General features: G+C 41.8%; 1 protein-coding gene and 1 long non-coding RNA gene across 2 annotated transcripts; one reads left to right on the top strand and one right to left on the bottom strand.

Annotated features, from left to right (window-relative positions):
* Positions 1-963: 963 nt before the first annotated feature.
* On the top strand, positions 964-4,620 carry LOC134458743 (zinc finger MYM-type protein 1-like). Its single transcript, XM_063211158.1, has 3 exons — positions 964-2,555; positions 2,682-2,784; positions 4,049-4,620. Exons 1-3 carry the CDS (start codon positions 1,039-1,041, stop codon positions 4,574-4,576), a joined length of 2,148 nt encoding a protein of 715 aa, XP_063067228.1. The 5' UTR covers positions 964-1,038; the 3' UTR covers positions 4,577-4,620.
* Positions 4,621-7,316: 2,696 nt separating this feature from the next.
* On the bottom strand, positions 7,317-9,633 carry LOC134458744 (uncharacterized). The gene is made up of 3 exons (XR_010036620.1): positions 9,134-9,633; positions 8,013-8,140; positions 7,317-7,413 (listed from the first exon to the last, which is right to left on the bottom strand). It is a non-coding gene; the product is annotated as an uncharacterized LOC134458744 (long non-coding RNA).
* Between the last annotated feature and the right edge of the window lie 6,519 nt (positions 9,634-16,152).

Below are 16,152 nucleotides of genomic sequence, written 5' to 3'. Positions count from 1 at the left end.
TCACTGATAACTAAACAGCATAAACACCCATTGTGCTGAGGATTGCACATGTAGATATGGTAACAAACCATCCATGACTTTTCACTGGATGCCTAAAAATAAAAGAAGAAAGCTGAGGTGGATCCATCCGGAAAAAAACGTCCAACTACTCACCGAGTAGCTAGCACCTGGTAAGTGTCTTTCAACATTTGTTTTACACTGTAACCTCTTAATACGTAAAATATAGGCAATTAAAGTAAGGTGTCATGTAGATGACATTTCAATTCAAGATGCTTTCCATAAGAAAGCATCAATGATGCAGAGCTATGTTCTACCTAGCTAACCTTATGCCAGGGGTCGGGAACCTTTTTGGTGGAGAGAGCCATAAACGCCCATTTTTTTAAAAATATTTTTTGTGAGAGCCATACCATTTTCGCCATTATTTCTAATGCTAATTGTCATGCACAGAAGGGAATAAAAGTAACGCTTGCATTGGGGACAAGAAGGGAGAGCTAACGAAAGAAGAACTAAAACTACTTGTAGATGTGCTGATGTGCATTTNAAGAACAGTGGCGGTTTTTGTATTAAGGGCGCACGGGCGCCGCCCCTCCGTTCAAAATTTCCATCAAATTTGCATTATATTATCATTACTTCTATTGAGAAACCGTATCATTCGTTTCCGATAAAAACGCACTAAGCTGCCCATTCGGAATCGACTTTTAACATGATATTGTTTGCAATCCGGTAGAATGACAGAGGGCCCGCCCTCTCCCGGGCGCCGACAAAGCAAGTGTCTATGCTAGAATGACAAGTAATGTTGCAGAACGTTATGAATAAAGCATTTTAATTGGCCATTTTTCCTTCGGTCTTGGGGCGCACTACATGTGCGACCCGGCCAATTATATCGCATTCTATTTGTATACTGTTGTGTTATTGGACGAGTGTTCGAGATGACCTGTCAATCAGACGTCAACCTAGCTAGCCTAGAACTACGATTTACCCGCCTTGAAGAAGCTTGCGTGAAAGTGAAGAGATTTTTAAGTATCGATTGTTTTTAAGATGGCCCGACTGTTAACAGCAAAGGAAAATTCGGTGGCTTTGTTGATGCAATATCCGTTCATCCGTCGTTCTGACGAAGATAAGAAGAGGGTGAAAGTCCTTGGACCTGACTGTCCTGAGCTCCTCATCAGCCAGAGCACCACCGATCGTGGAAGGACGTACGTCAGGACCTTTTCTTCCAGTGTGTATGGTCGCTGGAATTGGCTTACGGGATGCGAAGTGAGTAATGCTCTGTACTGCTTCCCGTGTCTGTTGTTTCAAAGTCCTGGGACAGACATTTGTTGGGTGACATCTGGGGTGACGGACTTGAAACACCTGGGGGAGAAGTGTAAAAAGCACGAAAGCAGCAGAAGCCACCTAGACAACAGCTTGAAGCTACGCCTGTTCGGAAGGCTTAGCATCCGGGAACAGCTTGATGAAGGCTACAGAGTTGGAATTAGAAAACATAACGAGGAAGTGACAAAAAACCGGCACATTTTGTCACGAATAATTGACTGTGTAAAATTCTGTGGGGCATTTGAATTGGCGTTGCGTGGACACGACGAAAGTGCGGACTCAAACAACCCAGGCGTCTTTCTCGGCTTGGTCGACTTTGTTGCCTCAATTGACAGCACACTGAAAGAGCACTTGGAGACAGCAACTGTATTTAAAGGCACCTCAAAAACGATACAGAACGAACTGCTCGATTGCATGTTTTCCGTGGTGAGGGAGCAGATTCTGAAAGAAGTTAAGGACAGTGATTTCATTGCCATCCAGGCCGACGAGACAACGGACATTAGTACCGTGACCCAACTGGTGCTAGTGCTGCGTTACATCGACAGCAAAATGAAAGTGCAGGAACGATTCTTCGAATTCATTCCCCTGCAGTCATCAACAGCCGTGAACATTGCCACAGAGCTGAAAGAACGCCTTTCCATAATCCTTCCCGATCAAAAAGAAAAAGAAAAACTCATCTGCCAAGCTTATGATGGAGCGAGCGTAATGAGAGGTGCCACTGGTGGTGTTCAGAAGCGAATAAAAGAGGACTACCCAAATGCGCACTACATCCACTGCTACGCGCACCAGTTGAACTTGATCATGGAACAAGCCACCAGTCACATTTCTAAAGTAAGGAACTTTTTTTCGGACCTTGGTGGCTTTGCCAGTTTTTTTTCAAGATCACCCAAGAGGACCAGTGTATTGGACGAAATGGTTTCCCGCAGGCTGCCAACTTCCAGCAAGGTCAGGTGGAACTTTCACAGCCGCGCTGTCAACACGGTGTTTGAACACAGAGAGGATCTCATCAAATGTTTCCATGCCATACGAGACTCGGGAGACTTCGATGAAATCACCGTGAGAGAGGCAGGAGCATATGCAAGGATCCTGGAAGACCCAGACTTCAGGTTCTTCCTGCAACTTTTTCACCAGATCATGCCCCTTGTAGACACTCTCTATGCCAGGCTACAGAAGAGGAGCATCGACTCAGTGTACATTAAGAGATGCATCCAAAGATTCCAGGAGGACATACAGAAGATCAGGTACTAATTTGATTTGGTTTTAGATACATTATTTTATGGTTTTCTGCTTCAATAACATCAGTTAAAAAATAATGAAAGCCGTAAAAAATAAACCAATTAAACAAACACCTTACTTCCCCTTCACAGAGATTCTCTCCATGCCATGACAGTGGAGCACAGCAGTCTATCCCTGCAATCAAGAAAACGTGTGGCTCTCTCTTCAGAGGATCACCAACGAATTGCAGCTGAAGTGAGTAGAAATCATGCCTTGTATAAAAAAAGCCTTGTAGAAATAACTAATTATATACATTCATGTGGGTGGTTGACGTTTAAGGGCGTAACGCCAAAAATAAAAAGTTTGGTAACACTTTCTATGAAGCCCATATCTATAGCCCATTATGAGCGCATTTATAACAAATTATAATGCACATTATAATTACTTACAACGCATTATGACTACACCCATGATGTTTCATGATGTGTTTCCTGATGTGTTATGTTAACAGTAACAAATAACCATGAATCTATCTTATAATGCTTTATAAATCCACGGGTGCTATGAGTGCTCGTGACTGGATATAAACTACAGGCTGCCTGATGGGGCTTATAGTACATTACGATGCATTATAGATGTGTACTATACAGTGCATTATAGATGCATCCATATGAACTTCACTTTACTTAGAGCACACATTGATGATAATTATGACAGTTTATCATCCAGGTCTGTGCATAGAGGGGTATAGGTGCTCATAATGTACTATAAGCCCCATCAGGCAGCCTGTAGTTTATAGCCAGTCATGAGCACTCATGACACCCTTGGATTTATAAAGCATTATAAGCTAGATTCACAACTGTTAATATAAAGCATCATGAAACATTATGGCTGTAGTCATAATACATTATAAGTAATTATAATGGGCATTATAATTTGTTATGAATGCGCTTATAATGTGGGCTTTACGTAAAGTGTTACCAAAAGTTTTTCCAATTCCTTTTTAAAGGAAAAATAACAGTTTTGTAGATTTTTAACCAATGTTATGAAAAAACAAGGCGTCACGTCTCCCACCCATATACTGTATTGTACCTTTTTAAGGGTGCACTTCAGAATTGCTATTTATTGCTATTTATATATTTATTACTCCAAGTGATGTGGAAGGCTTTAATTTTGCTCTATTGTACTGATGGTCAATTACACTGGCCAAGTACTACATACTCATTTATGTTTCTTTTCTTAATTAAAACACAACTATCAATGGATTAATAACACAATTAACTTGTATAGCCTTTTAAACAGACATGCTACACGTGTTTCTTTTTTAAAGCTTACTATTTGATCAAAGTTGTAAACCAGTTGGGCTATAAACAGCTGGCCTAATTACCAGCATTTCATGTGCACAAACTCCATTAGCAGACAATGTCTTATACACTGCTGCCATCTAGTGGCCAATCATAGACATGCTAAAAACCAAGTGCCTTTTTACCCATTTCTTGAATGCCTTTGTTTTTTTTAGGTCTGTGATACCATACTGGGGCACACCAGAGAGAGGTTCCAGTTCACAGACCATCTCATCTGTGCAACCCTCCTGCAGTGCGATCGGTTTGAAGATTATCAAGTGGATTTTCCAGAGGAGGCTCTTAAAACCACAGTGAAGGCTTACCCTGTCCTTGACAGCAGCAGGCTGAAGACAGAGCTAGAACTCCTCTACAGCAACGAGGAATTCAGAGCGTGTAGTGGTGCGGTGGACTTCCTCCAATTCTTTATGGAGAACAACTTGGGGGAGCTTTTTTCAGAGACGGTAACCCTTTTGAAAATACTTGTCACCACACCAATGACGACAGCAGAAGCAGAGAGGTGCTTCTCGACTCTTAAGCGAGTGAAAACATTCCTGAGAAACACAATGTCGCAAGATCGCCTCAACGCACTGGCTACCCTGTCTATGGAGAGGGCCATAGTAACAGAGATGACTGACTTTAACGTTAAAGTCATTGACACATTTTCAAATTTAAAAGAGAGAAGGGCCAAGTTCCTCTACAAGTAGCACTTAAGCATTTAAGCACTTTTGTGTGTGTGTGTGTGTGTGTGTGTGTGTGTGAATGTGAGAGAGAGAGTCAGTGAGAGAGAGAGAGAGAGAATGAGAGAATGAGAGAAAGAGTGTGTGTGTGATCCGAATACATCAAATACATGTAAATGTATCCACTTTTCATTACATAAAATTTTCCCTTTGTATTTCTAATTTTCTGACTACCTGTGTTTCTTTCAATAGTTATTTGAATGCACTGTCTTGAGCAGGTCAAGCTGAACAGGTTACCCCAAAATACACCAGAATGCAGGAAATTGCATCCTAGAAATCCAAATTTTTCTGGGGGGGGACCCCCAGACCCCCCGCAAGGAAATAGTCGCAATATTAATTTCATAGCTCAAAGTGTGCCCTACCTAATATTTCTGTCACCAGCCGCCACTGTTTAAGAAGCCACGCGCATGCATTACCTTAAGTTTCTATCTTATGCATCGGAGTTGCCAATGAGCAATGAGAATGACGGAGGTGCTTCTATTCTAGCCATCAGACAGACACAGGGAAGGTGCATGAGGAGGGAGGAGGGAGGGAGAGAGAACTTCAAGACAGGATGCTCATCTTGGTCGCGCTGACATAGTTAACATTTACAGTTGATATGTGGCTGACATGTCTATTTTTAGTAATTCGCGAAAATGCGCTACAAAGCGCGTCCCTTACCGACATGCGTCCCCAATACAGAACGCATGATTTAACCGCCAAATAGGCTACAGGGCGATTCCGTATTTCAAGGGACGAATGGCAACCCTACGTTTGCCTTCGCATTGTGGCACCAGTTATCTCGCAATCACACTAAACTGGGAAAGACTTACGTCAGTTGATTCAGCAAAAGTTCTTCCTGTAATCGAGGGAGAAGTACAGCGCTGCATTTATATCCCTCACTTGCGTTTCCTCCACTTGATTTGCCATCATAATGGCACGGTCGTGAACAGTTTCTTTGTTTTGGATACAACCGTTAGCCAGCTGAACTTTAGGTAAAGCATTACGGATGGAATGTTATCTCACACGACACGACCCAGCGCTGGCACGGCATTGTCACAAAAAAAAACGCGTTTTTCATATCTGTACAGTAGCCTTCGTCGAAGGCCTGTGCTTGGCTCAGCTGATCGGACCTGGGATGGATTAAATGCGCGATCATACTTTATATTTTGAATATTATCTTAACTTTTCGATTTCAGTAGGTCCATTTTTAATTTAGTGCCGTAACAAAATTATTCATGGCTTATTGAGTAAACAAATGACAGGTTTGTCCGAGAGCCACATGCAGTTCCCAAAAGAGCCACATGTGGCTCGCGAGCCATAGGTTCCCGACCCCTGCCTTATGCCATAGCAGCAACTGGCGCTATGCTAAGATATTGTTATGCTGAGATATTGAGGGCTGTGTAATGCGTGTACATAAACACGGTATTTTTTTAGTGCTCTTAGTAAAAAAGAAAGGCTATGAAGTTCAGTGTTATGGTTTAAATGTAAAAGTAAACCATGTGTACACATCTCTAGCGCCGAATTTCCTATAGTAGGCTTACTCTTCATAGGATGCTGTCATGAAATGCCAGTCACATTATCCATAACCTGCACAGGCCTACCCAGCCTTCGAGTGCGTTTAAATATGCGTTTTAATAGCTATGCGACCTTGCCTCCTCCACTTGCTTCTCGTCATGATGACATCACTGACAACAGCATTATATTTCAATATCTTGCAAAAGCTCAATTGTAAAGTGTTTTCCTCATTTGCAAGTGGGATGGTGAATGAAAAACAGTCCCTCAAAAGTTGTTGTGGCGAGGCTGACAGCTGGGAAACTTTATCGTTTTCTCCACGGAGGAGGGCCCAGGAGGTGGGACGAGGAGACAAGCACAAGTGGAGGAGGCAAGGTCACATATTGAGATGCACCCATCATGTTGTCCTTGTAATTCATGTTAAGTGTAACACTTAATGTTTTCACAAAATTGTCTGCCTTCCAAAATGAGACATCAGTGGCCTAATGGTTAGGGAGGTGGTCTTGATATTGGGGCAGGTGCGAAACCCATCCTTACCTCTCTCCTCATCTCCATCATGGCTGAAGTGCCCTTGAGCAAGGCACTTAGCCCCACAATGCTGCAGGGACAGTAACCAATTCACTGTGATAAACTTGGTTGTTTGGGATAAAAATTGTCATTTAAGTATATCTTTCTATTTCTCCAGGTGAGAAGAGCAATGACCTGATGGCTGAGATTGGATGTATGGAAGAGACCGAGGTCCAGCACACCAAGCCAAGTTTAACCAATTAACTTCCCATTTCAGCGTCTGCACCACACCATTTCACTGTATTAATCAGATCATTCAGTTGTTCATAGACTTTATTTTTAGACACAAAGTACACATGCATTTTAGGGTTACGAAGGTGATACGAGGGGACGTCTATCCTGGGATGGACATATAGCAAATGTGCATTTTATATTAATGAATGGTTCTCTGAACTACTGTGGTATCCTGACCTGAGTTCATATTATTACTTACATGCAGTATAATCCAGGCACCAAAATACCCATGTAACTGGATACATACATATACTGGATAATAAAATACCAAAGGAAATGCCTGGACGGACATCATTTCAGTTATTTCATATACATGTATGTTATTATCACAACTACTGTGTGTCATCACTGACTACTACCACAACAGGTACAGGTCAGGAGATGAATGCATCAAGGGAGGAACGTGGGGGTAGGCACGGTGGATAAGGAGACCAGCATCACTGATAGTGAGGCGCTGGCAAAGCCCAAGTGAAGCCCCACAGGCAACTTCTTCATGATGGCGTCCTGTTCTGATAAAAAAGGAAAACATGTTATTTAAATTAATATGGTAATGCATTGTAATATACAGGTGTTAGACAATGAAAACACCTGACATTTTGGTGTGGGAAGTTTCATGGATAAATTGGACCACCTTGGTGGCCAGTCTACATTAATTGCACATTGCACTAAAGAGCAGTGTGTGAAGGCTCAATTAACAGGGAAAGAGCAAAGCACATAACAGCATGGGTGACATACCACCATTAAAAAAAAAAAAAAAAAAGACATGCTTCCTCTTGTGTCCACAGTTAATCCTGTTGGATGTGGTTCATCTTGGTGGTATGCAGACATTACCTTGGATAGCCCACCAAAAATATCTAATTTTTTAACCTGTTATGGTGTGTGAATTGCAATATTTTGAAGAGAACTGTGCTCTTATTACCCTGCTAATTGAACCTTCACACTCGGCGTCAGCTTCTGACACCAAGATGTTTCGTTGTCTAACCCCTGTACTGTTACAGTACTGATTGAATAAATACCTGATGTAGCACTAGGTTGTCTGAATTTAAAAATGTGATGCCAGCCAGTAGGCTAAATAATATTAATCACAACTCACTGTTCATTTCTTTACCTGTGCTGCTAGGATGTAATTCTTGGACACCATCCTGACGAATCCTGGGCACATAGAACAGTCTCTCATACTTCTTCACCATGACCCATGGTTTTAGTTTGGGTGCTGACCACCTGACTCTGATGAACCTGCAATGACAAAATTATATACATCCATGTATAAATATATACATCCTATTACATTATAGGCCGACACTGGAGGTATAGCATAAATGGAAAGATAAAAAAAAATATGCATGCACCCCTAGATATGCATAAAGTGTAAATGTGTGCAGTTCAGTAATAGATGCTTCAGAATGAGGATACAGCATAATGATGATGAGATACTCTGATAACAGGTATGCGGTGCTCAAGAATTCAAATGAACCTTTTTCATCACCAGCCAAAATGGCTAATAGATGTTTCATCTCACTAGCCTAACCAGGCATACTCACCAATGGGTCAAAGTGGCTACTAAGTTTTATTTTGTACCAGCCAACCTGAGTTTTCACCAGCATTTGGCTGATTGCAATGTTTATTCAGAGTTCTGGCTGTGCTTTTCTTTCTTTTGAGGGGGGATATATTCTCAGGTTTTAAATGTATGCATAAACTTATCAAAGTGTAGGCCTATAACCGGTGTAACCATTGACAGTAAATAGAATATGTAATTCTATTTACTCTCAATGGGTGTAACAGACTGAGTCCCCCGTATCAACTGGCGACTCCAGGTGATAAACACAGTGATAGATCAAAACGAAAGTCTCAGTCCTGGTCTAAATGAATACACCCCAGATTAAGAGTGACAATTACGTCCTATCTCATCTGCTTTTCTAACATCTGCAGTCGCCAGTTGTTACGGCCCAAGATAGTCTTTCACAGCGGTAGTCTGTCCTAAATGTGTTTCTACACGTCTAACAATTCAACACCTTTTGAACACAATACAACAACATTGAAATAAGCTTACTTCTTGACGCATTGTGCAAACGTTGTGTCTGAAACAACAATAAAATCCACTTGGATCAAACGTAACGAGTGAAACCAAGTTAACCTACACAATACGTCCGAGAAGAAAAATAAAAATATGAAGGCCTGCCTGAAGCAAAAAAATACAACATTGAGTGGTGTTGTAGGTTAGCATCTTACCTGTCCCATGACGAGGATGCCGCCGCGTTGATGAGCCATCAGTGACGAACTGGTGCATAAAGTTGCTTTGTAGTAGGCAATGAAGAGGCTCGGTGTAAAGTTAATACATTTACTGAAGTAGTTTTAAATTGACAGGGAATAAAACAATCCACCGCAGGCAGAGTGAGTACGTGGCTAGCAGCAACGACATACACTTCTTCTTCTCCTCCTCCCAGGATCTGTATGCCCCAAATATGCCATCTAGTGGCGCAGAATGCAATAAGGTTTTGTACATTATTAAATCTGCGCCAGTGTGGAGTACTCAGCACAATCATTTTAACATTTAGCCTATTCGGCAACGCTTATTTTTCTTTTCTTTTATCTCAAAGGCTGAGAGCAGCCTGCGAGTCCTCAGTAGAACATGTTCTCTACAATGACGTGGTTCTCTAGCAACAGCTGAGCCAATCAGTGCAAAGCTCATAAACATTATGGACAAACCGCTTAGTTCTCCTGAGAGGTGTTTTTGGGCGCAATAAAATGCGTTGAAATACACCATCAAATAACTTTCCAGCTAAAATAATGTTGCATACCAGGTCAGAGAACAGGTGGACATGGCTATGTAATTAGAGTGGCATGGCCACTTTAAGTATATCCATATAATAAGCGGGTTAACTTTCGGCGAGTCGGTCGCTTTGTGGAATAGCAGCACTTCAGAGAGAACAAGACCCCTCCGCTCCGCGTCGGGGTCTAAAGATTCTCTCTGTCGTGCTGCTATTCCACGGTAGCGACCTTCTCGCCGAACGTTAACCCTTACTTAATCATGAGACCTCCTGACCGGTTATGCTTAGGGTCTCAAAAACCTTGGCAGCACCCCTACAGGCACACTCTAATCAGCTGGCAACACTTGACATTACAGTTGATCAAAAACAGCGTCCCATCCAATACACACACACATTCCCATCTAGGACACAATCCAAAAGTCAACACAGAAGTACCAGCTAAACACCCATGGCGAGGCCTATTAGCAGATTCATCAAATTTGTTTGTATGGGAAGGTCAAGTGTTCTCACAAACACAGAGAGAGAGAGAGAGAGAGAGAGAGAGAGAGAGAGAGAGAGAGAGAGAGAGAGAGAGAGAGACAGAGAGCACAGCAGAGAGAGCACAGCAGTGAGTGCTACAGTAGAGACCCATGGCGAGGGGTACTTTATGCTAATTGCCTAGAAGTCAGTTACCTTTTTTCTTTTTTTAAAGGAAATTCATCATGGTTAGCGTGTGAAATTCAAGGTCACACGCATGCACGCGCGCGTGAACACACACACACACACACACACACACACACACACACACACACACACACACACACACACACACACACTGGAAAGGTACATCACAAAAGATTAATCCAATTTACAACAAAGAAAAAAAAAAGAAATCCCATTTTGACGGGACAGCTTGAGGTGCATTTGTCAAGGACACAAAAGGCCATGGATGTAATATTGTTAGAAGAGATGGATGTAATATTGTTACAAGAGATGATGCTGACAGACTTTCTTTGTCTCGCTACCTTAGCACAGAGGCACGTACTGAAGAGCTATCTTCCAAAACGCTTTATATCCATTTTTCAGAAACATTTAAAAATGACATGTGTTTCTCTGTTACTAAAATCACAATTTTAGGTGTTGCTAAAGTGAGTGACAAGTATTCCGGATGAGAGAAATATCACTGTTTTATTTAAACTGGCTAATTAACTAATTAATGAATTCACTAATTTGGCCTTTTTTGCGCTAACATCATTACGATTCACCAACTGATTCATACTCCCCTCGTCCCCGTTTGTTTATTTCCATGTGGAACAGAGATGGGATTTTGCAGCCTTGGAGCCAAATCAGGAAACATTTTACTTCCTCCACGAAACAAGTGGTCTAGTGACCTCGAGAGATGCTGGGAGTATGTTCTGCATGTTGACCCATATTGATTAGGAAAATATGCAGCTGTGCAGGAGGAATGCCAATGACCCTCAGGCCTGTGTGTGCATCTTCAAATGGGTTTTATATTTTCCAGTTTAGTGTGGCAGTGTTGTCCACAGCAGAGAGCGTACCAGAATAAGCCTTCACAGCACCCGGCTGTAAGATCATAACTTCACTCCATTGCACTTGGCAGGTGCCCTCAGACCATATCGAAGATGTAATTTTGCAGTGCAATACCAGTCAGGGGGCTTTAAATCAAGATTTTCCACGGCATGTCAAGCGGTATGGGATTGGGCAGCAGGCTCTGTTCTACCCGTTGGGCAGTAGATTCGGCCATTCTGATCGAGGCTGCTCCACCATACATCCTCAACCCACTAAAGCTCAAAGGGCAATCATGAGACTGGATGGTCTGTCATCTCTCTCTCGCTCACGCTCTCTCTCTGTCTCTCTCTCTCTCTCTCTCTCTCACTCTCTCTCTCTCTCTCTCTCTCTCTCTCTCTTTCTCTCTCTCTCTCTCTCTCTCTGTCTCTCTCTCTCTCTCTCTCTCTCACTCTCTTTCTCTCTCTCCCCCAAAGGTGTCAGTGGCAGTGAATTAGTAGTCCCCCCACAACATACACATACACCTTCTATACTCATGATTCATTTGCATTGGCTGCAGAGAGAGAGAGAGAGAGAGAGAGAGAGAGAGAGAGAGAGAGAGAGACAGAGACAGAGACAGAGACAGAGACAGAAGCACACTGGAGTCATCAATTTCTTCTTCCAGTCTTTTTATGTTATTTCCTGTTCTCGCTTCTTCTCTTCTCTTCTCTTCTCTTCTCTTCTCTTCTCTTCTCTCTTCTCTTCCGATAATTTCTTTCATGGCCAGACCAGTCCTTTTAATCTGATTGCTTCTTCTCTTCCGGGAAGGGAGATCCATTCCACTGCACTGCCCACTTACTGCTGCCTGTCAGTCAAGCCTTCACTCTCTCTCCTCTCTGGCATTTTAATGCTGCAATTCTGAGCATTCGGTTACTGCAAACTTGATTTGTGGTGCAAATAGAAAAGTACTTTTTTTCAGATATTTTTCTCGTTTTTACTACTAAGCTTGGTTCTTGAAATACCCCCAGACCAGAATACAGGGCTTAAGTATGGAGCCCTTAAATGACATGTGAGAGTAAAAAAAAAAAAATGTGCGCACCAGGGGCCTCATTTATCAAACGTTCTTAGGCAGAGATCTGTGCGTAAAGCATGCGTGCGATCATTCCTGAGCAAAGTGTAGGATTTATGAACATGTACTTGAACATAGAAATGTGCCTAAATCTACGCACATCTCAGACCATGCTTGCGAGTGGAAGAAACATGAAATTGCAAATAATATTGACCGTGCAAGGTTCAGTTTGCTTTGAATGGCAATGGAGTATGACAGTGCGCTATTTGAGTGTTTTCTTCCATGTGTGTCTCCTTCTTTTATTTATTTTGAAACAATGTCCTCCGTTAAAGCAAAGAAAGCTCCCGCACACTGTTCACATTTGCATGGTTTAATGCAATTGAATTGTGAATGCGCGCGTGCACAGTGATTTGGAAGGTGTGGGATTTATCATGCAGAGGTGTACGTAGGAGCAGCCAGCGCACTTTTGATAAATCCCGATTTTATTACACTTGCGACCATTCTATATTTCACTCGTGGGACACAATTTAGATGGCATTCTACGAACAAATGATAAATGAGGGCCGAGAAACTCTCGTGGGCACCAGAAACTACAGTTTCAGGTGCGCACGTGAAAGTTTCTGGTGCGCACCCGGAAGTTTCTGGTAGGCACGAGAAAGTTTCTGGTGCCCACTGCCAACCTAAAATTAATTGATTCAATATTTACAATAGCAAAAATGTAGGCCCACAGTATACCCACCACAAACAATGCTCAAATATACAGTACACCAACCACAAAAAAGTAGACTACACCACTATGGGAAAGGATTGATAGGATGAAAGCAGCCCAGGAAAGGAGGTAATGAATTTGGAAGAGGAAGAAGAGCCATGTCAGCTGTAGGCTACTGGTGCTGTGTGCATGGCACAATCTTGGAAGCAGGACTGGACTGGCCATCTGGCATAGTGGGCATTTCACGGTGGGCCCTGCCACCTTGTGGGCCCCTATTTTCAGAAATGTAAAAAAAATAAAAATAAAAATAAATAAAGTTATGTGCCGCTAATTTGAGGGGCCCCTTTAATCCAAAAGTGCCTGGGCCCTATTTCTACCCCAGGCCAGCCCTGCTTGGAAGCAAAGGCAGCACAGGAAGAGTCGATAGTAGCTGAAGAGTAATGGCAGACATTTCAATTATAGCAGCACCGATTATTTTAACGATCTCTACCAACTACTCATATCTCACCCAGATAGGGGTATTATAAGGATGCGAGTCAGCATTGATAAAATGCCGTGTTTAGAGGTGAGTGCATTATGAAATGCCTCATTTATCACTTAAATAGTAGACCTACCTGTAGACGACTGCAGCGCATACAGCTGAGGCAGCATATTTACTCACTCAGCAAAAATACTTGGGTCTCACCCTTTGCAAAGCACGCCACAAATTCTGTTAAATAAAATATGATGTTGTAGCAGGCAGCTTCAAACAGTCTGAAAGGTTATGAACTCTCCAGGTACCCTTCACAATGAAGACATAACTTACACATTAATTAATGTATTAATTAATTCATCAACTCATTCAATCAATCAAAAGGGCTACCAAAGAAACACAAATGAATGTATGTGTTTCCTTGGAAAATACTGACATGCCTTGCAGTAGACCAAATAGAGATTAAAAACACAATCACAAAATGACTCTCATTTATTTAAAACACTGAAGAAAGTGAAAATTTCCAACCATCTGCCAATACCACCTGTAGTGACCCCTCACATTCCATACAAAAACTGCAACCACAATTAGTGAGATATAGATTTTAAAAAAAATCAGTTGCAGTACCACAGATATGAGACATCCGTGTGCTTTGGCATCTATATTAAGTACAAAAAGATGTGCGGTAGTAGTGACTAGATTGCATTCTCGCAGAAAATGCTGGAAGCGGGCTTGCCTTTTTTGGCAGAGCTGAGCAGTTTTATTTTTGATATCTATACATAAATTAAAAACAAAGCATAAAAAATGTGGGGAAAATCCATCCACAGTCAGAAGTTATGGGCCAAACCATTCAGCCATCTTGAACGTGTTGGAAGCCCACGTTTCGGGGATATACTGAATAAGATACATGCTCTTTTAAGTTGGCTAAGGAACACTGTTTATGATATAATTTGAAAATCAATATGGGTCCAAGTGGGAATCAAACTCACAGCCAAGCAGCTGGCTGTCATGAGCATTCCAGCTAGACAATATCACATTGCATTGAAGAGCTGTACAATAGAATTCTAGTGCAGGTGCTCATTAAGAATATAATGTTGAGAGAATGTGACAGTTGAGATGGAACCCTTTATTGGTAGCACCTGTTTGTGATTCTCTGTATGGCAGTTAGTATTGTACTTTATTATATGGTGTGACGTCATCGGTCGAATGCTCCATTCATTTCAACGGGGCTCCCCAACGTTCGCACGTCTGTTATTTTTCGATAACGGACGGGTTGGTCTATAACAGACCGCTGTCCTCCGCTCCGCGTCGGGGTCTAAAGATTCTCTCTGTCGTGCTGCTATTCCACGGTAGCGACCTTCTCGCCGAACGTTAACCCTTACTTATCCCTATCCAGACCGGGCTTTTTTGGCATTTCTGGGACCGAGGGGGCTCTTTTGATCCCCCCCCCCGCATAACTTAGGAACCAAATGGCGCATGACCACCAAACTTGGAGGGGATGATCTTCAGTCAAAGAACTATGAATGACCTCAGTTTGGTGTCATTATTGGATATTATGACATCATTATGACGTCATTTCCTGATTTTATTGCCCACAATGTCCATCTAACTTGGGTAATGTACATCAATTTTGGTTATTATGTGCATCAGACCACTTCAAATGTTTACAAGGGTGTCTGAGGCTAATGAAAATGTAAAAAATATGAAAAGCGATGATGATGAGACTTAGATCAGTGATTTTTGGTCAGGCGTACCTGTCAGAAAGCCGTTGCCATGGCAACAACAAAAATGATAAACCTTATCTTTTGGTATCACATTGTAGCCAACTTCATTTTAGGAAAAATCACAAAGTTTCGTAGTCATAGCTTTAGTCATTCAGGAGTTATACGACATCAAAGTTGGTGCGGGCACTTTTAGACATTTTTACACACCTGCCATTTAAAAAGTAATGGGAGTTGGGACATGATCTTTTCACCGTTTGGAGTCATGTTCTAGAGCTCACTAACAACGCTTCAACTAAACTTCTAGGTGAAAGTGTTGATGTTTTATGAACAAAAAAGCTTCCTACACTCTGATCCCTAGAGGGGTGGAATACCTGGCATGAAGGTTCTGTCCATTGTTTTCTATGGGGACCCAAACTTGCACAAAATCCAACACCAAAAAAAAAAACGCTAAGGGGTATGGACACACACACCTACCACATGCCTGTTTATTCCAGGCAAAACAAGGCTGAGACTTTTAAAACCTCAAGAAGCTTTTACCAGTGTTTAGAGTTAATTGGTTAATTCAGATGATTAGGTTGATAGCTTGTTTAGACAACCTTTTCATGATATGCTAATTTTTTTAGATGGGAATTTTGGGTTTTCATGAGCTGTATGCCAAAATCATCAATATTAAAACAAAACAAGACCTGAAATATTTCATTTGGTGTGCAATGAATGTAAAACATATGAAAGCTTATTTTTTATCATTACATTATGGGAAAAAAATGAACTTGAAAAATGAAAACAAAAATGAACACAATATGCTAATTATTTGAGAAGGACCTGTACAGGTCAGGCGGCGCAACGACAGCCAGTGCCACTATTGTATGGATTTTTGTTTGTTTGTTTTCAGTGGACTATCTAAGAAGCATATTCATTCACTCATCAAACAGCAATTATTGATTAATTCATGGGCATTACGTAAGGGTTAACGTTCGGCGAGAAGGTCGCTACCGTGGAATAGCAGCACGACAGAGAGAAT

The sequence above is a fragment of the Engraulis encrasicolus genome, chromosome 11 (assembly GCF_034702125.1).
Source record: "Engraulis encrasicolus isolate BLACKSEA-1 chromosome 11, IST_EnEncr_1.0, whole genome shotgun sequence".
Taxonomy (NCBI): domain Eukaryota; kingdom Metazoa; phylum Chordata; class Actinopteri; order Clupeiformes; family Engraulidae; genus Engraulis; species Engraulis encrasicolus.
The sequence above is the reverse complement of the archived record's forward strand: the minus strand, read 5'-3'. Positions and strand labels throughout refer to the sequence as shown.